The 27,799-nt window shown below is 46.0% G+C and overlaps 1 protein-coding gene across 1 annotated transcript in view; it reads right to left on the reverse strand.

Moving 5' to 3' along the window:
* EIF3L (eukaryotic translation initiation factor 3 subunit L) overlaps nt 1-27,496 on the reverse strand; it is a 31,125-nt gene extending 3,629 nt beyond the window's left edge. Inside the window, 9 exon segments of the mRNA XM_017861260.1 lie at nt 269-547; nt 4,570-4,741; nt 12,221-12,294; nt 12,540-12,609; nt 16,961-17,022; nt 20,806-20,885; nt 25,126-25,336; nt 26,859-26,907; nt 27,422-27,496. Of these exon segments, the coding sequence (XP_017716749.1) occupies nt 269-547; nt 4,570-4,741; nt 12,221-12,294; nt 12,540-12,609; nt 16,961-17,022; nt 20,806-20,885; nt 25,126-25,336; nt 26,859-26,907; nt 27,422-27,454 (1,030 nt within the window). The 5' untranslated portion in view covers nt 27,455-27,496.
* Nucleotides 27,497-27,799: the final 303 nt, after the last annotated feature.

Genomic DNA, 27,799 nt, shown 5'->3' on the forward strand with positions numbered 1-27,799 from the left:
AAAAATACAAAAAAAAAAAAAAAAAATTAGCTGCGCCTAGTGGCGCATGCCTGAAGTCCCAGCTACTCAGAAGGCTGAGGCAGGGGAATTGCTTGAACCCAAGAGAAGGAGGTTGCAGTGACTCGAGATGCGCCACCGCACTCCAGCCTGGCGACAGAGCAAGCTGCCATGATCACTCCATTTTGAAAACGGAAAAACCGTCATTAACTTTCAAAATCATCCAGGTCCAGCTTTTTACCACAGCTGTTTGCCCAGTTTTAGTCTCAACTTTCAATGGCCCGAGGGAAGAGTTCTCTTTCCTCTCCTGGAAATTTGTCCTAAGAGATCAGAGTGGTTCTCTAGAAATAGATATTCTGGCTCTGGCAAGAGGGGCCAGAGGCAACAGGCATCACCTTCTTGTTCAGTTCGATGTTCTCCAGCACCTTGATAGCCTGGTAGTAATCTCCTAACAGGGAGTGCAGGCGGAGGAGCCCCACCAGGCTGAAGTAACCAAGCATTTTGTAGAGGGAGTGCCGCCCATACTCCCCAGCCACACTCTCGGGGTCACCTGAAAGAGACAGACACCGTGCATACTCTGATAGGAGGCAGGTGAAGGCAGGCATACCTGACTTCTGATTGTTACTCAGTAGGCATCTCACCTACTGCCAGCCTTGAAAGCTTCCCCCAGTTGGGAATAACTTCAAAGGAATACCAAGAAACAGCAAAACCAATCTTATGCTAATCTTAAATTTACCAATATTTGCTTACAGGGTGGCAGTTCAGTCTGCTTATTTTTTTTTTGGTCCCAACACATGAAAAGGCCCCTCTCATCAGTAAAATACACCCATGAACACTCCTCCTTTCAGAAAGCACATGAGGTCAAAGCTATTTTCCTAATAACAACACTAAGATGCTACTTGCCCTTCCCACTGAATTGAATTTTGCATGATGCAAATGCTATGCTGGGTAAAATTACTGTCAACTTAAGCATAAATCAGGCAGCGACACAAAATTGTACCGGTAGTCACTGGATTGTTCCTTGCCATGCATTTGCACTAAAAGAACTAGTCCTTAGCCAGTCATGGTGGCTTGGACTTGTAATCCCAGCTACTTGGGAGGCTGAGGTGGGAGGATTTGCTTGAGCCCAGGTACCATATTTGAATAACCGGAGTTTGTATCAGTTGTTTTTTGTTGTTATTGTTGTTGTTTATTTGTTTGTTCTGAGGCAGAGATCTATGGAAGTGCTATTGCATTTTGGCCTGGGTAACAGAGACTCTGTTCTTAAAAAAAGAAAAAGAAAGAAAGAAAATCCTTTTTTCATGGAGGATCATTTTTACTTGAAAGAACAACTGATACACAGCTGAGCGCAGCTCACGCCTGTAATCCCAGCACTTTGGGAGGCCGAGGTGGATGGATCACTTGAGGTAAGGAGTTTAAGCCCAGCCTGCCCAATATGGTGAACCCCGTCTCTACTAAAAATACAAAAATTAGCCGGGTGTGGTGGTGTGCACCTGTAGTCCCAGCTATTGGGGAGGCTGAGGCAGGAGACTCACTGCTTGAACCCGGGAGGTGGAGGTTGCAGTGGGCAGAGATTGTGCCACTGCACTCAAGCCTGGGCTACAGAGCAAGACTCTGTCTCAAAAAAAAAAAAAGGAAAAAAGGGCACACATTTTCACAAAAATGAAGTAAACCTGTCACACCTCAAAGAAAAGAACTGACAGTGTTTGCTACCTATAAAACAATTCAAAAGTTGGGTACAGCGGCTCACACATGAAATCCCACGAGTTCAAGATAGGCCTGGGCAACAAAGTGAGACCTTGTTTCTATTAAAAAAAAAAAATAGCCAGGTATAGGTGCACACCTGCAGTCCTAGCTACTCGGGAGGCTGAGGTAGGAGGATCACTCGAGCCCAGGAGGTCGAGGATGCAGTGAGCCACGATTGTGCCACCACACTTCAGCCTGGGTGACAGAGTGAGACCCCATTTCAAAATAAATAAAAATTCAAGCTATTAAGCAAAAATGGAATTTTGTAAAACTTGTATCTGCCACTACAAGCTCTACAGCTGACAAATAAATGCTTACCTGATGTCAGTGGCAAAAGTAACAAATGTGACTTTTTTAAAAAATGTAGTAAAATGTGTCAACATTTGGAAGATCTTTAAAACTCAGTGAACCAATATTTTTTTAAAAATCATACACGGCCAGGCACAGTGACTCATGCCTGTAACCCCAACACTTTGGGAGGCTGAGTAAGGCAGATCACTTGAGCTCGGGGGTTCAAGAGCAGCCTGGCCAATGTGGTCAAACTCTGTTCTACTAAAAATAAAAATCAGCTGGGCGTGGTGGTGTGTGCCTGTAATCCTTCCTTTTTTTTTTTTTTTTTTGAGACGGAGTCTCGCTCTGTGGCCCAGGCTGGAGTACAGTGGCCAGACCTCAGCTCACTGCAAGCTCCGCCTCCCGGGTTCACGCCATTCTCCTGCCTCAGCCTCCCGAGTGGCTGGGGCTACAGGCGCCTGCCACCTCGCCCGGCTAGTTTTTTGTATTTTTTTAGTAGAGACGGGGTTTCACCGTGTCAGCTAGGATGGTCTCGATCTCCTGACCTCATGATCCGCCCGCTCAGCCTCCCAAAGTGCTGGGATTACAGGCTTGAGCCACTGCGTCCGGCCGTAATCCTTCCTTTCTATATCCTGGGAGGCTGAGACAGGAGAATCGCTTGAACTCTGGAGGCAGAGGTTGCAGTGAGCTGAGATCATGACACTGCACTCTGCCTGAGTAACAGAGCAGATTCTATTTCGGGGAAAAAAAAAAGTCACACATGGATGTAAGGAACTCATTCAAATTACAAGAGTGACCAATAACGTTAATATAACAAAAGAAAAATTCACTAATACAGTTTCAGATTCCTCACTGCACCTAATCTGTATGAAACTACCAATGGTTATTTCAAAGAAGTACAGTGTGAGTATACTTCTATAAATGCTTGTGACCAGAAGTGTTCTGGAGTTTGCAATTTTTATTATCTGCATACGCTTAATGATACATCTTTTTTTTTTTTTGAGATGGAGTCTCACTCTGTTCCCCAAGTTGGAGTGCAGTGGTGCCATCTCGGCTCACTGCAACCTCTGCCTCCCTGGTTCAAATGATTCTCCTGTCTCAGCCTCCCAAGTAGACAGGATTATAGGTGCCCACCACAAAGCCCGGCTAATTTTTTGTATTTTTAGTACAGATGGGGTTTCACCATGGTGGCCAGGATGGTCTTAAACTCCTGACCTCAGGTGATCTGCCTGCCTCGGCCTCCCAAAGTGCTCAGATTATAGGCGTGTGTCATGGCACCTGGCCCTAATATTATGGTATCTTAAGGATAGGATCCAAATCTGAACATAAAAAATTCATTTATTTTTCACATATGTCTTATATGCACAGCCTGAAAGTAATTTTATTATAATCTTTTAAATACTTTTGTGCGTGAAACGAAGTTCTGACTGCAACTGGTCACATGTGCTTGGGTGTAGAATTTTCCACTTACGGCATCATGTGGGTGCTCAAAAAGTCAGATTTTGGAGCATTTCAGACTTCAAATTTTCAAATCAGGAATATTCAACCTATACATACTACTACATAGTATGAAAGAAAATCCTCTCCAATAATCCTGGCACTTTTGGGAGGCCAAGGCAGGACTGCTTGAGCCCAGGAGTCCAAGACCAGACTGGGTGACACAGCGAGACCCTGTCTCAAAAACAAACAACAAAAAACTCTTTCCTTTCTATATCTGCGTGAAGTCAGATTTTCTTTCTTTTTTTCTTTCAGACAAGTTCTTGCTCTGTCACCCAGGGTAGAGTACAGTGGTGTGATCTCAGTTCACTGCAACCTTTGCTTCCTGGGCTTAAGCAATCCCCCCATTTCAGCCTCCCAAGTAGCTGGGACTCTAGAGGCACCCCACCCACCATGCTCGTCCAATTTAAACACTTTTTTTGAGACAAAGTCTCACTATATTGCCCAGGCTGATCTCAAGCTCCTGGGCTCAAGCGATCTTTCTGCCTAAGCCTCCCAAAGTGCTGAGATTACAGGTGTGAGCCACAGTGCCTGGGTCAGATTTTCTTTATGTGCTTCAAACAAAAGAACACACTGCAACAGACTGAATGCAGAAGCAGAAATGAGAAGCCAGCTAACTTGTATGAAGCCAGACAGAGAGACCTGCAAAAATGCCACTCTTCACTGAAAAAAAAAAAAATTTTTTTAAGTATAGATACATTTTGTGGTTCTCAATATTTTAAAAGGGTAAAGTGGCTCTGACACCAATACGTGTGAGAAGTGCTTATCTAAACAAAAGCACTGGAGACACAGTAGAAGTGTTTACAAACGTAAATCTCAACATGCTGGTTCAGTGTGTTGGCCAACGGACTCCTAAGCCCCAGAGCCCCCAGCACGAATACTCTGCTACTGTTTGTACTCAAGCACCTACAAAGAGTCAACAGACCACCACCTAAGACATAGTGACTCATCTGCTTTACTTGCAGTATCTATTCATTTAGAACAGACGGCAAGCAGCTGGAAATTTGCAGGCTGCGGCTGTTGGCCTGCTGCACTCACCTCCGCTTGTGTATACCTCCAACTGTCGGTTGATGTTGGATTTGTCTACCAGGGAATGAAGGACATTGAGGACACTGTGAACATTCCAGATTTTGGGATTGGAACGAAGAAAGTCAATCTCCTCCTCTGACTTCTTGGCAGTCTTACAGCGGTACTGACTGAATGACTGAAACTGTTGAGGAAGAAAGGAAATATGCAGTAGTGGTCTAAGCCCAAAGTGATCGTCCATGTGTACAATGCTGAAAACGAGGCAAAGCTCTGGCTCTGGAAGGGGCGAGGTGAGGGTGAGATGATCACTTCTCATTCTAAACCATTCTGTACACTGTTTTTCAAAGCCATCTTTGACTAAGCTGTGAATTTTGTTCATTACTGAATGTTACTACACAGCGAAGTAAAAATCTCTAGGATTAGAGGTAGTCTGTGGTAAAAACATCCAATCTGGAGTCAAACACAACCTAAAGTCACTTCCTATCTCTGGGCCTCACAATGCAGTTGAGCTGGTCACCAGAAACACTACAGGGGCTCTTGTACCATCTATTCAGATGCAGCTAGACCGTGGCACGCCCTGGGTTATGAGCGGTGATGTGGTAACAGGTATCTGCACGTGTGAGCCTTCCCTACCACAGCTGATCATCAGTTCCCAGACTATGTCACCTCTCTACCACTCTCAACCAGAGTCATCTGGCCAAGAACAAGGAACACAGAGAAGACAGGCCACAGGAATCCATTTGGGACTGAAGTAGAACCTGGAAGCACTGCTGGCCTGGCTCCATCAGTCACACAGATGGAATACAACAGACCTGCCCACTCAAAGTTTTTAAGTTCTCTGGTTGAATCTGGTGTGCATCAGGTTTGGAAATCACAGACCTAAAACCTAGGTTTTAGAAGCTCTAAGACTGTTCTTCATCTATTCCAGCAGGGATCAGTGGCTCACCCCTGTAATCCCAGCACTTTGGGAAGCTGAGGTAGGTAGATCACTTGAGTACAGGAGCTCAAGACCAGCCTGGGAAACATGGCGAAACCCCAACGCTATAAAAAATACAAATGAATTAGCCAGGAATGGTGGCAGGCGCCTGCAGTCTCCACTACTAAGGAGGCTGAGGTGGGGGCATTGCCTGAGCCCAGGAGGCAGAGGGTGCAATGAGGTGAGGTTTTGCCACTGCATTCCAGTGTGGGTGACAGAGTAAAACTCTGTCTCAAAACACAAAAAAATTATCTTATTCTAGAGTGTGGGACAAAAAGTTGCTAATTTTATAATATAAAAACAAAGAATACGCCAAGCACAGTGGCTCACGCCTATAACCCCAGCACTTTGGGAAGCTGAGGTGGACGGATCACGAGATCAAGAGTTTGAGACCAGCTTGGCCAACTCGGTGAAACTACAAAAATAGGCTGGGTGCGGGGGCTCACGCCTGTAATCCCAGCACTTTGGGAGGCCAATGCAGGCGGATTACCTGTCCGGAGTTCGACCCCAGCCTGACCAACATGGAGAAACCCCGTTTGTACTAAAAATACAAAATTAGCCAGGTGTGGTGATACATGCCTGTAATTCCAGCTACTCGGGAGGCTGAGGCAGGTGAATCGCTTGAACCTCAGAGGTGGAGGTTGTGGTGAGCCAAGATCGCACCATTGCACTACAGCCTGGGCAACAAGAGCAAACCTCTGTCTCAAAAAAAAAAAAAAAAAACCACATAAAACACAAAACAAAATAGCCAGGCATGGTGGCACATGCCTGTAATCCCAGCTACTCAGGAGGCTGAGGCAGGAGAATCGCTTGAACCTGGGAGGCAGAGGTTGCAGTGAGCTGAGATCACACCATAGCACTCCAGCCTGGGTGACAGAGCAAGACTCTGTCTCAGGAGGGAAAAAAAAAAAAAGAATATCCAGAATATATAAAGAATTCTCGGCCGGGCGTGGTGGCTCAAGCCTGTAATCCCAGCACTTTGGGAGGCCGAGACGGGTGGATCACGAGGTCAGGAGATCGAGACCATCCTGGCTAACACGGTGAAACCCCGTCTCTACTAAAAAAAAATACAAAAAACTAGCCGGGCGAGGTGGCGGGCGCCTGTAGTCTCAGCTACTTGGGAGGCTGAGGCAGGAGAATGGCGTAAACCCAGGAGGCGGAGCTTGCAGTGAGCCGGGATCGCGCCACTGCACTCCAGCCTGGGCGACAGAGCGAGACTCCGTCTCAAAAAAAAAAAAAAAAAAAAAAAGAATTCTCAGGCTGGGTGTAGTGGCGCTTACGCCTGTGATCCAAGCACTTTGGGAGGCCGATATGGGCAGATCACTTGAGGTCAGGAGTTCAAAACCAGCCTGGCCAACATGGTGAAACCCCATCTCTACAAAAAATACAAAAAAAAAAAAAAAAAAAAAAAAAAAAAAAAAAAAAAATTAGCAGGGCGTGGTAGTACACACCTGTAATCCAGCTACTCGGGAGACTGAGGCAGGAAACTTGCTTGAACACAGGAGGTGGAGATTGCAGTGAGCAGAGATCGTGCCACTGCACTCCAGTCTGGGTGAAAAAGACTCTGTCTCAAAAAAAAAAAAAATCCCACAAAGAATTCTCATAATGCAATAAAAAAAGTAATCAAATAGGAAAACAGGCCAAAAGAAATAGCTGATTGATCACTTCAAAGAAAACAAAGATTGATTGGGGTTAACATTGGGAAATCAGTATGTTTTTTTTTTTTTTTTTTTTTTTTTGAGACGGAGTCTCGCCTTCTGCCGCCCAGGGCTGGAGTGCAGTCGGCCAGGATCTCAGCTCACTGAAAGCCTCCGGCCTCCTGGGTTTACCGCCATTCCTCCTGCCTTCAGACCTCCCGAGGTACTGGGACTACAAGGCGCCCGCCACATCGCCGGCTAGTTTTTTGTATGTTTTAGTTAGAGACGGGTTTCAGCCGTGTTAGTCCAGGATGGTCTCGATCTCCTGACCTGGTGAATTCCGCCCGTCTCGGCCTCCCAAAGTGCGCTGGGATTACAGGCTTGAGCCCACCGTGGCCCGTGCCGGTTTTTTTTTTTTTTTTTTTTTTTTGGAGACGGAGTCTTGCTCTGTTACCCAGGCTAGAATGCAGTGCCACAATCTTGGCTCAATGCAAGCTCTGCCTCCTGGGTTCACGCCATTCTCCTGCCTCAGCCTCCCGAGTAGCTGGGACTACAGGCTCCCACCACCATGCCTGGCTAATTTTTTTTTGTATTTTTAGTAGAGACAGGGTTTCATCGTCTTAGCTAGGATGGTCTCGATCTCTTGACCTCGTGATCCGCCCGCCTCAGCCTCCCAAAGTGTTGGGATTACAGGCGTGAGCCATCTCGTCAGGCTGATTTTTTTTTTTCATTTTTGAGAAGGGGTCTCACTCTATTGCCCAGGGTGGAGTGTAGTGGTGTGATATTGGCTCATTGCAACCTCCACCTCTCAGGTTCAAGTGATTCTCATCCCTCAGCCCCTGGGTAGCTGGGAGTACAGGCATGCACCACCACATCCAGCTAATTTTTGTATTTTTAGTAGAGACAGGGTTTCACCATGTTGGCCAGGATGGTCTCGAACTCCTGGCCTCAAGTGATCTGCCACCTCGGCCTCCCAGAGTGCTGGGATTACAGGCATGAGCCACTGCGCCCGGCCAGAAAAGTATGAATTATCATTTCTTTCCCACTGAACTGACAAAAATTAGACAGACTGATGATATCCAGTATAGAAAACATTTGCTCTTGGCTAGGCATGGTGGCTCATGTCTATAACCCCAGCACTTTGGGAGGCTGAGGAGGGAGAACTGCTTGATCCCAGGAGTTCAAGACCCCATCTCTGCAACAAATTAAAAATCAGCTGGGTGCACCTGTAGTCACAGCTACTCAGGAGGCTAAAGTGGGAGGACTGCTTGAGCCCAGGAGGTCAAGGCTGCAATGAGCTGTGATCACACCACTGCACTCCACCCTGGACCATAAAGGCAAGACCCTCATCTCTTAAACAAACAAACAGAAAAACCAACAGTTGCTCTCAAACACCGCTGGTAGTAGCACAATTTGATAAAGCCCATTAGTGGGGCAATATATTACTATTTATTATAATTCAAAGTGATTGAAATGTTCTTTATCTTGATTGTGGCATTGTACACATTTGTCAAATGTCATCAACTGTACACTGATACTGGTACACTTTATTGTATAAACTACACCTCATGGCTGGGCATAGTGGTTCACACCTGTTTTTTTTTTTTTGAGACGGAGTCTCACTTTGTCTCCCAGGCTAGAGAGCAGTGGTACAATCTCAGCTCACTGCAACCTCCGCCTCCCGGTTTCAAGCAATTCTCCTGTCTCAGCCTCCCAAGTAGCTGGGATTACAGGTACTCGTCACCACGCCCGGCTAATTTTTTTGTATTTTTAGTAGAGACAGGGGTTTCACCATGTTGGTCAGGCTGGTCTCCAACTCCTGACCTCACGATCTGCCTGCCTCAGCCTCCCAAAGTGCTGGGATTAACAGGCGCAAGCCGGTGGCTCATCTTTACTTAAATAAACAAAAAAACTACACCTCAGTAAGCTGACTTTAAAAAACTTAAAAAGTAAGTATCGTTCAAGTCACAATCCTACTTCTAGGTAGTGATCCCTAAAAATTTGCCTATGTATAACATATATATGGATATTCATTGATTCACTGTCTGTAATTGTGGAAACTGACAACCCAAACGTTCATCATCAGAGGCATGGTATACCCACAGCACGCATACTGCAGTAAAAGAACAAGTCAGGTCTATGAAAACATGGTTTAAGTGTTAACAAGTCACAATAGAGTACGTAACCATTTTTGAAGTGATCTCTCTTTATATAGTCATGTTTATGTAAATGCCTGAGAGACATCAACAAGGTGCCTTTCCTTCCAGACAGTAATTGATACCTCTGCAAAAGCAAGGAAGGCAGGCACTTTCACCATATCTGTAGTTTGAAAAAACGAAAACCAATGAAAGAGAGTGGCAAGAGCCACCTACCCCATGTGGCATCTACCTGGCCAGGAGGAAACACACCAGGCACTCACTGACCCTCACTGGACAGTCTTTGTTAGAAAGCACCGTAAGCCCCTTAACAAGAACACCGGCTAAGCCCAGGGAATTATGATTATCTTAAGAGGGATAAAGAAAATCAGCACGGATGATCCTTCTTCATTTGCTCTAAGTCAAAAGGACTGCTATTCATCTATAAGTATTCCAAATAAGAGGATGTCACAAGCCAAGGAGCCAGAGGGCAAACAAGGCCAGTGCAGTTTGTGGTCTTTGCTATAAAAGGCACTGAAGCTTAATCTTGAGCAGGAAGCCTCTTTCTCAAGGAGTACTATGAAGGTTTCTCAGCTCACCAGTCCTAACACTTCAGCACTTTGTATACACAACGTCTCCCTGGTTCATGGAGTTCCAATAACATCTTTATTAAGATACCAATTTATCCTGAAATAACCAATTAGAGGTACAGACAGAGCACAAAGGGGGAAAGAATTTTATTTTGTCAAATGACATACTTTTTTTTTTTTTTTTTGGAGACAGGGTCTCACTCTGTCGCCAGGCTGGAGTGTAGTGGCAAGATTTCGGCTCACAGCAATCTCCGCCTCCTGGGTTTAAGTGATTCCCCTGCCTCAGCCTCACGAGTAGCTAGGACTACAGGTGCACACCACCATGCCTGGCTGATTTTTTGTATTTTAGTAGAGATGGGGTTTCACCATCATGGCCAGGATGGTTTCCATCTCAGACCTCGCGATCCGCCCGCCTAGGCCTCCCAAAGTGTTGGGATTACAGGTGTGAGCCACCACGTCCAGTCTATTTTATGTTTTGTAGTCTCTATTTCTCGAACTCCGGAACTGAAGAGATCCTACTGCCTTGGCCCCAAAAATGCTGGGATTACAGTTGTGAGCAACCTTGTAGTTTGTATTCTTAAATAGAAGGATTGGGCTAAATAAGATGGAAAAGAATAATGATGGCATTGAACATCATCACAATGAACAGGCAACATGTATTAATTGTTCTGTGACAGGCACTATCCTAAGCACTTTATACGTAGTATCTCAGTAACATTCACAGCAATTCCTGTTTTAGAGATGGGGAAACCAATGCACAGTGTGGTTAAGTAATGTGCCCACAACAGAACGTGTTACCATTTTAAAATGGTCCAGTAAACCAGGCGTGGTGGCTCACTCCTGTAATCCCAGCACTTTGGGAGGCCGAGGACGGCGGATCACCTGACGTCGGGAGTTCAAGACCAGCCTGGCCAACATGGAGAAACCCCGTCTCTACTAAAAATACAAAAATTAGCCGGGCATGGTGGTGGGTGCTTGTAATCCCAGCTACTTGGGAGGCCGAGACAAGAGAATCGCTTGAACCCAGGAGGCAGAGGTTGCAGTGAGCCAGGATCACGCCACTGTACTCCAGCCTGGGTAACAGAGCGAGACTCCATCTTGAAAGAACAAAAAAAAGGCCGGGCGTGGTGGCTCAAGCCTGTAATCCCAGCACTTTGGGAGGCCGAGACGGGCGGATCACGAGGTCAGGAGATCGAGACCATCCTGGCTAACACGGTGAAACCCCGTCTCTACTAAAAAATGAAAAAAAAATTAGCCGGGCGAGGTGGCGGGCGCCTGTAGTCCCAGCCACTCGGGAGGCTGAGGCAGGAGAATGGCGTAAACCCGGGAGGCGGAGCTTGCAGTGAGCCGAGATCTGGCCACTGCACTCCAGCCTGGGCGACAGAGCGAGACTCCGTCTCTTAAAAAAAAAAAAAAAAAAAAAAAAAAAAAACAAAAAAAAAAAAAAAAAAAAGGCCAGTAAACAGCAAAAATCTGAACTTTCACCCCCAGGCTACATAGTTGCTGTCCTTATTTGCACTTGGCACAGTTCTTAGTCGACCTTCAACAGTAACTCCTGAGGCAGGTGATATTCTCATTGTGATGAAAATATTCTATTGTATTCTGATCAAGCATACACTTAAGTAACCACCACCACAATCAAGATATAGATGGCTGGGCATGGTGGCTCACTTTGGGAGGCCAAATCAAGAGTCTCACTTGAGGCCAGGAGTTCAAGCCATCATGGGCAACACAGCAAGACCCTCATCTCTACAGTAATATGAATATCTGGGCCTTGTAGTGGCAGCTACTCAGGTGGCTGAGGTGGGAAAATCACTTGAGCCCAGGAGTTCTAGGCTGCAGTAAGCTATTATCACACCACTGCACTCTAGCCTGAGCAACAGAATGAGACCCTCTTAAAAAAAAAAAAAAAAAGGTACAGAACATTTCCATTGTGTGGGTAAAGAAAGTGAAGCTCTGAGTTTAAATAGCACATCACTGCTACAGAGCTACCAGCAGGTGGCAGCACCCAGGTTAGAATCCACTTCCACCTGGCTCCAAAGCCTGTGAAGCCTGTGTTCTTCCAGCCAGACCACCTAACAAGGTCAAGTAAGAGCTTGATGACGGTCAGGAGCTGAACTTATCGACTTCCAGCTTCCTATCTGGAGAGCTTAGGCTTCACTTTCTCTTCAGAAAGCCAACTGAAACTGGAGTATATTGCCATGGGGCATTTTACACTATAATGGGGATATTTTTACACCATGCAGCTTTTTTACAAAAACAATAGTAACAGCTATTCCTGGCACGGACCAGTTATTTCAAATTAGGCTAAGGCTGACCAGATACCTGGTAGATGAACTCATCGATGATATCCCAGAGCCACTGGTTGGGTAGTTCAAGGGGAGCAGGACCATCGGCATCTGTGCAGGAGATCACAGAAAAGTCAGATTCAAAGCAATGACTCTGCCCATTCCATAGGCTGCAGAATACTTTGTAATTTCTCTCTGAAAAGGACCATGAATCACAAGACCTCCCCTTTTCCCACCTACACATTAAGATCCTGCTTAAAACAAAAAACAAACAAACAAACAAACAAAAAAGCTGGAGGCCAATGCTGAACCTCATCATAACCACACACAACCCCTTGGCCAAATCTCAGACTCACTAAGAATGTAGTTGAAGAGATTGCAGTAGTTGTAATAGGATTCAAACCTCTGCTCCAAGGAAGGTCCCCCCTGCAAAGAAAACAGAGATATCAAGATACAGATATTTAATTTTAATGTGTTTTACCCATGGTATACTGTGACAGCTGTGAACAAATACATTAGAATTGGTATCTGTCCTCTCCTTCTTAGTAGTTAAATACGGAAGTGAGAAGGAAGACAGAAAGTCCTACAGCAGTCGAGGCACTGAATACTGCAACACGAGGTTAGGTTCTACGGCAACAGACCTTAAATGACCCTCAGAGCAGGCATGATGATCTGGCAAAGCAGAGAGAAGGAAAACTGTTTCAGAAAAAAATCACACTAGCAAAGGCGAAGAAGTTAAATCGTGGCACCTAAAGGCTAGCGAGTTAGAGAAGATGCTGCTGCACCGGGCATCGCTGGACCCTGGGCCAGGAATGTAGCAGTCTTCCAATGCCAAACAAGAATCGAGGTCAGGGGCCCGCAAGTCTATTCCACCACCTGTTTTGTAAATAAAGAAGTTTTACTGGAACACAGCCATGCCCACTCATTACATATTGGTTATAACTGCTACAAAGACATAGCTTAACAGATTTGACAGAAACCATCATGGCCTGTGAGCCTAAAATATTTATTATCTGATCCTCCACAGAGAAGGTGGCTGACCCTTGGTCTGGGCTTCATGTTGCTTGCATCTGAGAACCACTGATGGTTTCTGAGCTGGGGAACCATACCATGAACAATGTATTTGTGATGGAGAAGAAACAACTTTGGAGTCAGTCCCACCTCTTAACTGTGGGGTTCTCACAAGGTATTTAATCTCTCCGTAAAATGTGGGCAAAAGATTGTTGACCAGTTACAAGTAAGTAAGATTATGTAGCTGGGTGCAGTGGCTCACGCCTGTAATCTCAACACTTTGGGAGGCTGAGGTGAGCAGATCACCGGAACCCAGGAGTTTGAGACCAGCCTGAGAAACATGGCAAGACCCCGTCTACGTTTAAAAAAAATTATGTAAGGTGCTTAATACATTAAGCACAATCTAAGCATATTCAATGAAAAACTACTCCCCAGGGGCTTAAAACTGGTCCTTTATGTGGGAGCCCTGGTACCTAATAAAAAGATTATAGCATCAAAAAACTTCTGCTGAATCTTCATCTACAAACTGAACAGAGAGATGAGAGGTGGTAAAAGCAGCTATACTATGGGCTATGGTGTCATGGTGTTCCCAAAAAAGCAATGTACACATAATGGCTAGACTCTTAGCATATACACAAAGCACCTGAACTTCAGCATCAATGGTAGTAGGAATCTTGACTCTTTTTTGTTTTTGAGATAGAGTCTTGCTCTGTAGCCCAGGCTGGAGTGCAGTGGTGCGATCTCAGCTCACTGCAATCTCCACCTCCCGGGGTCAAGCGATTCCTCCTTCTCAGCCTCCCGAGTAGCTGGGACTACAGGCATGCCCCACCACACCTGACTAATTTTTGTATTTTTAGTAGATACGGGGTTTCACCACATCGGTCAGGCTGGTCTCAAACTCCTGACCTTATGATCCACTCACCTCGGCCTCCCAAAATTCTGGGATTACAGGCGCAAGCCACCGCGCCCAGCCAGGTATCTTTACTTTCTATCAGATAAAGTAGTCAGAGATCCCACTGGGATGCCAGAAAGACAAGGCCCCTTACTCTGGCAGCAAGCACTTTTCCACCTACCACTACTGACGGTGGCTCCTGTGGCCAAGGCAGGAGTTCTAGTCCTATCAAGTGATCCTCAAGAAGAGGGGTGAGTACCTGTGAGAAACTAGGACCTCCTTAGGTGGAGATCCTGGTGCCAATTTCCTTCATTTATACATGCATGCAAGCACACACATGCTCAATTAACACCATTATGACCAGACATTATTCTAGGTACTGGTTACATTAGTGAACAAGACAACATGCATACCCGGTGGAGTTAACCTCCTAGTAGATGAGGAAACTCCCTCCCCTAAATAAACAAATAATAACAATGTATAAGAGATAAGTGCTCTGAAGTGCCAGGGAATATTGCCAGGAGCCCAGGGAGGGAGGGGAAGTTTCAGGAAATGACTGAGAAGGGAAACAGGGCTAAAACCTGGAATTAGTAAATGTGCTGGGAAGTCATGGTAGGATTGGAGGGAGTGACCTGATGAAACTATGTAGCAAAAAGGATCATGCTGGTTATGTTGAGAATAAACAGCCAAGAGTGGAAACTGACACCAGGTAAGCAGCTCCTGCAATAATTCAGGGAAGAGATGATAATGACTTGAACTAGGTGAGCAGCAGTGTGGTAGTGAAAAGTGGCTGATTCAAGAAGTATTTTGAAGGCCAGGTGCAGTGGCTCACGCCTGTAATCCTAGCACTTTGGGAAGCCGAGGCGGGCGGATTACCTGAGGTCAGGAGTTCAAGACCAGCCTGGGCAACAAGCAAAACCCCGTCTCTACTAAAAATACAAAAATTAGCCAGGCGTGGTGGCGCATGCCTGTAATCCCAGTTACTCGGGAGGCTGAGGCAGGAGAATCGCTTGAGCCCAGGAGGCAGAGGTTGCAGTGAGCTGAGATTATGCCACTGCACTCCAGCCTGGATGACAGAGCAAGACTCCGTCTCAAAAATAGAACAAAATAAAACAAAACAACAACAAAAAGAAGTATGTTGAAGACAGAACTGAACAGGATTTGCTGGATTTCATGTCAGAAAAGTCAAAATAATGCCAAGGTTTTAGTCCAATTAACTGGGTAATTAACGGTAGCATTTATTGAGATGATTACCATGGGAAAAACTAGAGGGAAAATAAGAATTCAGTTTTAGATGTGTTAAGCTTGAGATGACTCTCAGCCAAGTACAGATGTTGACAGTTGAATATAGAAGTCTGGACTTCAGTGGGGCAACTGAGGCTAAAGATAGAGATTAAGTCATTGGTGTATATAAATAACACAGATGGCATTTTTTTTTTTTTTTTTTTTTTTTTTGAGACAAAATCTCGCTTTGTCACCTAGGCTGGAATGCAGTGGTACAATCTTGGCTCACTGCAACCTTCGCTTCCCGGGTTCAAGCGATTCTCCTGCCTCAGCTTCTCAAGTAGCTGGGATCACAGGCACCTGCCACCACGCCCAGCTGATTTCTGTATTTTTATATTTTAAGTAGAGACAGGGTTTCTCCATGTTGGCCAGGCTGGTCTCAAATTCCTGACCTCAGGTGATCTGCCCTTAGCCTCCCCAAGTGCTGGGATTACAGGCATGAGCCACCATGCCTGGCCTTAAATAGTACAGATGGCATTTTAAGAAACTTTAGGCATCTAGGCCGGGCTCAGTGGCTCACGCCTGTAATCCCAACACTTTGGGAGGCTGAGGCGGGCAGAACTCGAGGTCAGGAGATGGAGACCATCGTGGCTAACACGGTGAAACCTCATCTCTACTAAAAATACAAAAAAAATCAGCCAGGCATGGTAGCGGGCACCTGTAGTCCCAGCTATTCAGGAGGCTAAGGCAGGAGAATGGCATAAACCTGGGAGGCAGAGCTTGCAGTGAGCTGAGATTGGGCCACTGCACTCCAGCCTGGGCGATAGAGCGAGACTGTCTCAAAATAAAAAGAAAAGAAAGAAACGTCATGCACTCTATAATTTAGAAGTCGGGAAGAACAGAATCTAGCAAGTGCCCAAAGTTGGGATAATGTGTAGAACATTGCTGTTCTAACAAGCTGGTCTAGAGTCAAGGAGTTGTGTCACTTACTAGCTGGATAAATTTGAGAAAAAGTAACCTCTTGGCACCTCAGGTGCCAACTTTGCACGATTGATAGTAGAATGACGTATGTGAAGATGTGTGCTAACTGCCTAGCATTGTGCTTGGCATACAGTGACAGTGTTATGTACATTTCAGAGAAACAGAGGCTCAGTGCTCTGAAAGGAAAAAGAACCCCAAGCAGAAGCAGCAGCAGGTACCTGGAAATACCTTATGAGGATGGCAGCCTATAACCAGTGCATGGGTGATTGCCCAGTCCAGGAGAATTGTGGGGACAGATAAATTTAAAAGAATGCATAGGTTATATAGGTTGGTGTGTCTGGAACAGCTTTCTGGGTTACACTGTTCCTTCCACCATTTCTTTTTTTTATTTTTTTGTATTTTTTTTAGTAGAGACGGGGTTTCATCATGTTAGCCAGGATGGTCTCAATCTGCTGACCTCGTGATCCGCCCGTCTCGGCCTCCCAAAGTGCTGGGATTACAGGCTTGAGCCACTGCGCCCGGCCTCCTTCCACCATTTCTTAAGAGAAAACTCAAAAACAGGCCAATCACGCCTAGACACTGAACCAATATAAACAAATGACTGTGTTCTAGGGACAAAAATAGCACAGAGTTAAAAAAACAAAAACACTGCAACACTTAAATACTTACACTGACTTTGGCATATATGTGCCTGTAGTATAATTCTTTGTATAATATCAGGAAGACAGCATCTGAAAGAGATGGCAGAAGGGTACTTCACTATCCATAAAACTGGGGTATCCTGGCAGCTTTAGCTCTTTGGTGGGGAGGAATAAAGGTAATTTTGAAGACTAAACAACATCTAAATTGCTATGCATATGCCCCAAGAATACATGCAATGAGAAAAATCCACTTCTCATTTAACTCCATCAATCTCAATCTCTGTCGATGAAATTAAGATCTCATTCAGATCTATTTCCCTTCGCCATTTAGAGACTTCTGCCGTCCAAGTGCATAAATAAACCAGCACACAAGAGTAATTAGAAGAGCGTGGTAGTGCGCACCCACAGTCCCAGCTAACCGGCAGGCTAAAGTGGGAGGATCGCTTGAGCCCAGGAGGCAGAGGTTGCAGTCAGCCATGATCACAGTACACTACAGCCTGGGCAACACAGTGAGATCCCCGTATCAAAAAAACAAAAAAGAAAGAAAGAAGAAAGGAAGAAAGAAAATATTAATTTCAGAATGTTGTTTGTTTGAAGACAGAGTCTCGTTCTGTTGCCAAGGTTGGAGTGCAGTGGTATTATCATGGCTCACTGCAGCCTTGACCTCCAGGGCTCAAGTGATCCTTCCACTTCAGCCTCCCGAGTAGGTGGGACTACAAGCATGTGCCACCATTCCTGGATAACTTTTCAAAAAAAAATTTTTCTTTTTAGGCCGTGCGCAGTGGCTCAAGCCTGTAATCCCAGCACTTTGGGAGGCCGAGACGGGCGGATCACGAGGTCAGGAGATTGAGACCATCCTGGCTAACATGATGAAACCCCGTCTCTACTAAAAAAATACAAAAAAACTAGCCGGGCGTGGTGGCGGGCGCCTGTAGTCCCAGCTACTCGGGAGGCCGAGGCAGGAGAATGGCGTAAACCCGGGAGGCCGAACTTGCAGTGAGACAACATCCGGCCACTGCACTCCAGCCTGGGCGACGGAGCGAGACTCCATCTCAAAAAAAAAATTTTTGGCCGGGCGCGGTGGCTCAAGCCTGTAATCCAGCACTTTGGGAGGCCGAGACGGGCGGATGACGAGGTCAACAGATGGAGACCATCCTGGCTAACACGGTGAAACCCCGTCTCTACTAAAAAATACAAAATTTTTTTTTGTAGAGAAGGGGGTCTCCCTATGTTGCTCAGGCTGGTCTCAATCTCCCTGCCTCAAGTAACCCTCCCACCTCAGCTTCCCAAAGTGCCAGAATTACAGCCATGAGCCACAACACCCAGCCACAGAATGAGTTTTGAACTCATTCTGTGTTTAGTCAATTAAGGGTAAATGTTCAGGCCAGGCGCGGTGGTTCATGCCTGTGATCCCAGCACTTTGGGAGGCTGAGGCGGGTGGATCATTTGAGGTCAGGAGTTCAAAACTAGCCTGGCCAACATGGTGAAACACCATCTCTACTAAAAATATAAAAATTAGCCGGTGCCTGTAATTCCAGCTACTCAGGAGGCTGAGGCAGGAGAATTGCTTGAGCCTGGGAGGCAGAGGTTGCAGTGAGCAGAGATCACACCACTGTACTCCAGCCTGAGCAACACAGCAAGACTTCCTAACTCCGTCTTAGGGCGTAAAAAAAAAAAAAAAAAGGAGTAAGTGTTCAAAAAACGTTCAAAAAACAAAATAAATGAGAGACTTGTACACTGAAAACACAAAACATTGGTGAACACAACCAAAGACCTAAATAAACCAAAGACATCCCATGTCCATGGACTGGAGGACTTAATACTGTTTTTTTTGTGTTTTTATGGGGGGGGAACGGAGTCTTGCTCTATTGCCCAGGCTGGGGTGCAGTGGCCCAATCTCAGCTCACTGCAAGCTCTGCCTCCCGAATGGCTGGGATTACAGGCGCCCATGACCACACCCAGCTAATTTTTTTATATTTTTAGTAGAGACGGGGTTTCACCATGTTAGCCAGGATGGTCTCTATCTCCTGACCTCATGATCCACCCACCTCGGCCTCCCAAAGTGCTGGGATTACAGGCATGAGCCACTGCGCCTGGCCTGGAGGACTTAATACTGTTAGGATGGCAGTAGTCCCCAAAGTGATCTTCAGATTCTAGGCAATTCCTCTCAAAATCCCAGCTGACTGCTTTGCAGAAATTGACAGGTCTATCCTAAAATTAATAAGGAAATTCAAGACACCCAGAATAGTCAAAACACAACCTTGGAAAAAAAAAAAAAAAAAAGGAAACAAAGGTTGGAGGACTTACATTCCCATTTTCAAAAAACTTACAAAAAACATAATAATCAAGACAATGTGGCTGGGCACAGTGCACATGCCTGTAATCTCAGAACTTTGGGAAATCACTTGAGGTCAGGAGTTCAAAGATCAGCCAGGTCAACAAAGGTGTGACCCATTCTACAAATTTTTTTTTTTTTTTTTTTTTTTTTTTTTTTTTTTTTTTTTTTTTTTTTTTTTTTAACGTAGTCTCGCTCTGTCGCCTCAGGGCTGGAGTGGAAGTGGCCGGATCTCAGCTTTTCACTGCAAGCTCCGCCTCCCGGGTTTACGCCATTCTCCTGCCTCAGCCTCCTGAGTAGCTGGGACTACCAGGGGCCCGCCACCTCGCCCGGCCTAGTTTTTTGTATTTTTTAGGTAGAGACCGGGTTTCCCACGTGTCAGCCAGGATGGTCTCGATCTCCTTGCCTCATGATCCGCCCGCTCTCAGCTCCCAAAGTGCTGGGATTACGGGCTTGAGGCCCACCGCGCCCGGCCTTAAAAAAATTTTTTTTTTTTTTTTTTTTTTTTTTTTTTTTTTTTGGGGGAGTCTGGCTCTGTCGCCCGGGACTGGGAGTGCAGGTGGTCGGATCTCCAGCTCACTGCAACTCCGCCTCCTGGGGTTTAGGGGCCATTTCCTGCCTCAGCCTCCCTAGCTAAGCTGGGACTACAGGGCGCCCGCCACCCTCGCCTGGCTAGTTTTTGTATTTTTAGTAAGACTGGGTTTTCACCGTGTTAAAGCCAGGATAGGTCTCGAGTCTCCTGACCTCGTGATCCCCTGTCTCGGCCCTCCCAAAGTGCTGGGATTACAGGCTTGAGCCACCGCGCCCCCGAAAAAATTTTTAAAAATTAGCTGGGCAGGCCTGGTGCAGTGGCTCATGCCTATAATCCCAGCACTTTGGGAGGCTGAGGTGGGTGGATTGCCTGACGTCAGGAGTTTAAGACCAGCCTGGCCAACATGGTAAAACCCCGTCTCTACTGAAAGTACAAAAATTAGCTGGGCATGGTGGCAGGAGCCTGTAATTCCAGCTACTCGGGAGACTGAGGTAGGAGAACTGCTTGAACCCAGGAGAATCGCTTAAACCCGGGAGGTGGAGGTTGCAGTGAGCCGAGATTGCGCCACTGCACTTCAGCCTGGGCGACACAGCGAGACTGCATCTAAAAAAAAAAAATTGGTGCTAGGGTAGCTGAGTATCCACAAGCAAAATCATGAAGTTGGATTTGCCTACCTCACCCATATATAAAGGACAGAATCTAAAAAAGTGAAAGGTGGGAGGCTAGAGAGCTTATTCCAGAGTGACTGTAATGACCCCCAAATTACAGAGGGAAATAGAAACAAGTCAGTACAAAGATCTAAACTTCACCACATGAGAGATCTCTGTCCCCTCTTAAATCATCCAGCCTTCAAGAAATTATTTTACTAAGGCCCTACTATATACCAAGCACAGGGGGAAACAAAATGGTGAGCAAAACAGACACAGACCCTCTTGAGCTTCCTGTCTAATGACTCTCGGCCATTGGATTCCACTCAGTGCACAAGATGTAAAGAGCTCACACCTACCATTGCCAACCTGTGGAGCAATGGCTTCAGCCTCGGGCCAAGGCGTATTCTTGAAGAATCTTTCAGTCAGCTTGGTCCAGCTAAAAAATCAAGCAAAAAAATCTCTAAAATTCCCAAAGGACTGGAGAATGCCAATCCTAACATTTTACAGATGAAGACCCAGGCTTAGAAAGGAGAAGATATCAAATAAACAGAGCTGAGGCCAGAGCCCTTCAAATCCACAACTGTCCTCAACCCAACTCCACACTTCAATCTTTCTCAACACAAGAAAATAATATTTTTGTATCAGTTAGAGACCCATCAAGCTTTTCAGGATAATCTCCTGCCTCTGTATCATTAACTATAGCCATATTTAACTGCTTGCTGTTTCCTGACATGAGAACTACGTTTCTGACCACCATTCTTCAACACATAGCGTTTCCATCTCCTGGAGCACATCCAAACATCTCCAAACACAGAAGCAAATCAGTCTGCTGCAGTCCAAGGCCACAACAGACCTACAGCATCCAATTTAAACACTGCTGCCTATCCAATCCAAACACTGCTACTTGACAAACCTGCAACAGGTTGTTTAATTTTCTTCTCCTGATCCGCTCAGCAGCTATTAATACTTTCCTCCAATCTCCTCAAGCCCCACCCCTCCTGCTTCTCTGGCTCTTTTAGTCCAACATATAAATATGCTCAAGTTCCCCTAAAAAACACCGAACAGGCCAGGCATGATGGCTCACGCCTGTAATCTCATCACTTTGGGAGGCCAATATAGGGGGATCGCTTGAACCCAGGAAATCAAGACAAGCCTGGACAATATGGGAAGGCTCTGTCTCTATGGGATGGGGGTTGGGGAGAAACACAGAAATAGAACAGAAAAGAAACACTGAAACAGGCCAAGCATGCTGGCTCACACCTGTAATCCCAACACTGGGAGGCTGAGGCGGGTGGATCACTTGAGGTTAGGAGTTCAAGACCAGCCTGACCAACATGGTGAAGCCCCGTCTCCACTAAAAATACAAAATTAGCCAGGCATGGTGGTGCACGCCTATAACCCTAACTAGCTGGGAGGCTGAGACAGGAGAATCGCTTGGAGCCAGGAGGCGGAGGTTGCAGTGAGCTGAGATCGTGCCATTGCACTCTAGACTGGGCAATAAAAGTGAAACCCCGTCTCAAAAAACAAACAAACAAAAAAAACACAGAAACAAAACACAAAGCTTCTAAATGGCCCTTTGTGTCCCCTATACTTACCAATTCCCCTTTCTCACCACACTGCTCTCTGGCTGTTGCTTCCGTCACTCTACTGACATTGACCTTGCTAAGGTTACCAAGGCCCTCCAAGTTACCAAATTCAACTGGCTTTTTTCTCATCTGGACCTCACTAAAACATTTGGTGATACTATCTTCCTCAAAGTTTCTTCTGCAGACTTTTTGGTTCCTGTGACATTTCTTTGCCAATCTACTATCTACTTTTCACTTTTCTTTCTGCTTCCTTTACTAGATCCTTTCTTTGCCTGCCCACCCATCCCTAAAGAAACATACTTCCGAAGGCACCAGCATTTCTTCACTACATTCCCCTAGAGAAAGACCCACAAGATGCTTGGTTTCAGCTATCATCTGTATCTGCTGGCACTGCCCAATGCAGTAGCCACTAGCTACATGTGGCTACTACATAAGCAAAGAGTTAAACTTATATTTCAGTTAGTTGTCATTTAAGTTTAAAAACCAACACTTAACTCAGTTATTGGAAAACTTTTAGGTCTATTCGGAATTACTCTAGTATTTGAATCTACTTTTCCAGTCATAAACTCTATGAAATCTAAATATGAATCAAGTATTTCTGATACACACTCGATTTAGGAAACTTAGTATAAAGAAAAAAAGGGTAAATAGCCCCTTAATTTTTAAATACTGTATACATACAGAAATAATATTTTAAATAAATCTCCACTTCACTTGGCTGAAAAATTAAAATTACATTCACGTCTAGCTATATTGCTATTCAACATCACTGGTCCATTTCTTAATTTTATTTTTAGAGAGGGTCTCGCTCTGTTGCGCAGCTCACTGCAGCCTCACATCAGCTCACTGCAGCCTCAACCTCCCAGGTTCAAGCGATCCTCCCCTCAGTCTCCCAACCAGCTGGGACTATAGGCATGCGCCACTATGCCCCAGCTAAGTTTTGTAGGCACTGGTTTATATGCTTCTAATCAGAAAAGACCTGGGGAATAAAGAAACACACATCAGCACACTTGCCTTTCAGGTTACCCACCTGGCCCTCTCCCACCTGTCCTTTCCTTTCTTTCATTCGTGTTCTAAAGCTTTTTAATAAACTTTCACTCCTGCTTTCAAACTTGCCTCCCTCTCTTCTTCTGCCTTGTGCCCCTCAGTCGAATTCCTTCTTGTGAGGAGGCAAGAACTGAGGCTGCTGGAGACCCGTACAGATATGGATTCATCATTGGTAGCATGTTTTGATGTTGTGTCACTTGAACACCTTCAGCTGCTAACCTCTTTTGGTGCCCCATGACTTGGATCCATTTGCTAGTGGTGAGAGACCTCGAAGCCACACCTTCTTCGGCTGGAGGTGTTCAACCTCTGAATAAGGTTTTCTCCCTTTCTCTCTCCTGCTTACTAACGAACCCCCAGAACAATTCTTCTCAGTCATAAGTGACTCTTCCCCCTGGCTGATCTCTCAGCTCAACCTAATGGGTGGCAGGGGTGGGAAAGACCTTGGGGTCCACACCAAGTAGAACTTAGGCTCAGGAGAGTGGCAAGGGTGAAGCCTAAAACCATGCAATGCCCCAGGTTTCCTCTGCTTTTCAACTACAATCAGCTCTTTCAAAACAACAAAAAAAGAAAACATATGTCAGAGATCCTATTCATTGATCCAATAGGCCTTTGGCTATTTGCTTTCTCTCCCCCATCCTTCTGACTTGCTTAAATTCTATTTCCTTGGTGAAGTCACTCCTGACTATCCCAGCTTCGACTGATCTATCTTATCTCTAACGCCCATTACACAATGGCAGCCCCTCAAAACCTGCAGAGTTCAGCTTGCTCTGATATGCATTGAAGGGCTGCATAGCACAGTTTAGAAATTAGGCTCTGGTACCAGACACTGCAGGTTCAAATCTCAGCACATCCATTAAACTAGCTACATGACTTATTTCTGTGCTGTCTCCTCATCTGTAAAATGACAAAAACCCCTACTTCATGGGATTACTGTGAAGGGTAAATGAGTAAAAAAACAGGAAGAACACACTGAACATTGACAGATCTATCCTGGTAATAAAAATAAACGCTAATCGGCCGGGTATGGTGGCTCTCACCTGTATTCCCAGCACTTTGGGAGGCCGAGGTGGGCGGATCACAAGGTCAGGAGATCAAGACCACCCTTGCTAACACGGTGAAACCCCATCTCTACTAAAAATATAAAAAATTAGCCGGTGAAACCTCATCTCTACTAAAAATACAAAAAATTTGCCGGACGTGGTGGCGGGTGCCTGTAGTCCTAGCTACTCGGAAGGCTGAGGCAGACCGGTGAGAACCCGGGAGGCGGAGCTTGTAGTGAGCTGAGATCAAGCCACTGCACTCCAGCCTGGGCGTCAGTGCGAGACTCCATCTCAAAAAAAATAAACAAATAAAATAAACACTAATCACTATTATTATAATTGTTAATAGTGATACTATTTTAGGCTTTGTACAAATTTCTGAGGATATAAAGTCCAACAGGCCGGGCACGGTGGCTCACGCTTGTAATCCTAGCACTTTGGGAGGCCGAAGGGGGTGCATCACTTGAGGTCAGAAGTTCAAAACCAGCCTGTCCAACATGATGAAACCCCATCTCTAATAAAAATACAAAAATTAGGCCAGGCGTGGTGGCTCACACCTGTAATCCCAGCGCTTTGGGAGGCTGAGGCGGGTGGATCACTTCAGGTCAGGAGTTTGACACCAGCCTGGCCAACATGATGAAATTCTGTCTCTACTAAAAATACAAAAAAAATTAGCTAGGTGTGGTGGCACACGCCTGTAGTCCCAGCTACTCGGGAAGCTGAGGCTGGAGAATCACTTGAACCCGGGAGGTAGAGGTAGCAGTGAGCCGAGATCTTGCCACTGCACTCCAGCCTGGGCAACAGAATGACACTCCGTCTCAAAAAATAATAAACAAACACATAAATAAAGTAAAGTCTAACAAAATAAAACGTCCCTAGCCGCAAGGACTCACAAAGACCACCACCCCAAGCACTGCTTACAAAGTGCTTGCCCCATTTGTAGGAACTATAATACCAGGCCAGTCCCACCCAGAAAGAGGGCCTTTCAGCCAGTAGTCCATACCTGTTCTCATAGATGTCCTGGATCTCATACACCTTCTGGTCAATGACATCGCTGGAGACACGACTGGCCTGTAGCTCATACACTTTCTGGTCAATCAAATCTGAGACAGTTTTATGGAAATACTGGATAAAGTTTTTGATCACCTCAGGGATCACCTGATAGGTTTGCTGTTCATACTGACGTTCATAAGCAAGGTCCTGCTTTGGATCTCCTGGAGGTTGGATAAAACAAACACAGAGTGCTTTCAAACCCACATATATGATAGAACGAAATGGCAAGACCGCCCCAGAAACTAAACTCAGGTCTGAGTAAAATTCCCTTTTGAACACTCAGAGATACAAGCATCTCAAGTCACTCCCAATCTCATTGTCCCTGTTTCTTCAAAAATATTACCACGACTTAAAGTTATTTTTCACTTATTATGTTTTGCACCCTTTTCCCAAGTCTAGGAAGTCAGGAATCTTGTCTGTCTTGTACTCAGATGTACCTGCAGGGCCTAGAAAATTATGAGTTGGAGAGGAGAGAGGCAAGACTGTTGCAAGGTAAGTGGTAACAGGTATTTAATATTTCTTGAATGAATAACTGTCACCTTCTAAATATATGACTTGTGGCAAGTTAGTACTGAATCTCCATGCTATATTTTCTCTTCTTTTTTTGTTTTTTTTTCTTTTGAGACACTTTTCCCCCAGGCCGGAGTGCAGTGGCATAATCTCTGCTCATTGAAAGCTCCGCCTCCTGGGTTCAAGCCATTCTCCTGCCTCAGCCTTTCGAGCAGCTGGGACTACAGGCGACCGCCACCATGTCCGGGTTTTTTTTTTTTTTTTTTTTTTTTTTTAGTAGACACGGGGTTTCACCGTGTTAGCCAGGATGGTCTAGATCTCCCGACCTCGTGTTCTGCCCATCTCCGCCTCCCAAAGTGCTGAGATGACGGGCGTGAGCCATCACACCCAGCCTATTTTCTCTTCTTTAGGAGACAACAGTAACGTACAGAACCGCTGTAAGAGTTAAACAAAATATTGCACACAAGGTACTTAGAACAATGGATAACACTGACTACTAAGTCCATTCACTATAACGTTTCAGAAAACCTCAGACACCTCCCAAAAGATTTCATCCGGGCTTGGTTTGAATTACTTAAATTTTTCACATCAAGATTTTCTTCTTTGGGCCAGGCGCAGTGGCTCACGCCTGTAATCCCAGCACTTTGGGAGGCTGGGGCGGGTGGATCACCTGAGGTCAGGAGTTTGAGACTAGTCTGGACAACACGGCGAAATCTCGTTTCTACTAAAAAAAAAGTAAAAAATTAGCCGGGAATGGTGGTGGGTGCCTGTAATCCTAGCTACTCGGAGGCTGAGACAACAGAACTGCTTGAGTCCGGGAGGCGGAGGTTGCAATGAGCAGAGATCGCACCACTACACTCCAGCCCCGGAGAGGGGAACGAGGGAGACTCCATCTCAAAAAAAAAAAAAAAGGTTTTCTTTTTTGGCTAATAGTTTACACAAGAAAACCATAGCCAGGTAAGTAATCCTTCTCTTCCGAGACTGAAGTGGACTATGATAAAAAGCCTGGTTTATTAGGCTTTATATAACCCCACGCACTGGCAGGTAATGACTGACTCCAAACCTGGACCATCAAAGAGCAATTTTTAACAAGTGCCTGTCAGAGCTGGTTCTAAGACATTCCAAAGGAACTGATCCCTACGAGTACTCAGCCAGCCTAAGCCGTGGTCTCACCTGTGTGCATATCATAGTCGCCCGGATAAGCGTAGGGGTCATAAGCCGCCTAGAAGGAGAGAGACAGTCAGGAACAGTCGCCAACTCGTGAATTCAAAACGCTCATCCTAGAGTCTAGATGCCAAGCAAAGAGCTAAGGATACAGAGTCGGATAAGACACTGTGCCTGCCTTTGAGGAACTCACACGCCTTAGAGAAAAGGAACAGTAAACAGACAATGACAATACGTTACGGGTGCAAAGGACAAGACGCTGTGGGAATCAGCGAGATTTGACCTCACGGAGCCCAGATCAAAAAAACTCAGGTGCAGAAACACAGAAATGTCTAACAAGGCTTGGTCTCCGGTCTTAGAAAGGGGAAGGACAAGTGAACTGGACACGCGAAGTGGGCGGGCAGAGCCAGGGTTGTCTAGGGGCCGGAAACAGAAGGAGCAGCCTGAGGGCCGCGCGGCAGGTAGGCCGGAGCTGGCCGCGGCCCAGAAGCTGCCTCGCGCCGGGACCCACATCCAGAAGTCCCACAGATCTCCCCGGCGTGAAACTCACCGCGCGCTTAGGGCGACCTTACCTCAGACTCATAATCATCAGCGGGATACGACATGGCTACCGGGCTCACGAGCACCGCCGGAAAGAGCTAAATGAGCTGCCCGCGCCTGCGTCCTGAGGCCGGAAGTTCGGCCCCCCCTCGGGCCTGCCGGGAAACCGGAAGCCTTTCCGAGGCCGCTGGCCATCTGAGACAGCCATATCAAGAAGGAAGAGGTTCTGGGCTCGGTGACTCACGCCTGTAATCTCAGCACTTTGGGAGGTCGAGGCGGGCGGATCACCTGAGGCTGAGGTCGGGGATTCGAGACCAGCCTGACCAATGTGGAAAACCCGTCTCTTCTAAAATACAAAATTAGCCGGGCGTGGTGGCGCATGCCTGTAATCCCACCTACTCGGGAGGCTG

This window comes from Rhinopithecus bieti, unplaced genomic scaffold (genome assembly GCF_001698545.2).
Source record: "Rhinopithecus bieti isolate Rb0 unplaced genomic scaffold, ASM169854v2 scaffold_56975, whole genome shotgun sequence".
NCBI classification, from domain to species: Eukaryota; Metazoa; Chordata; class Mammalia; order Primates; family Cercopithecidae; genus Rhinopithecus; species Rhinopithecus bieti.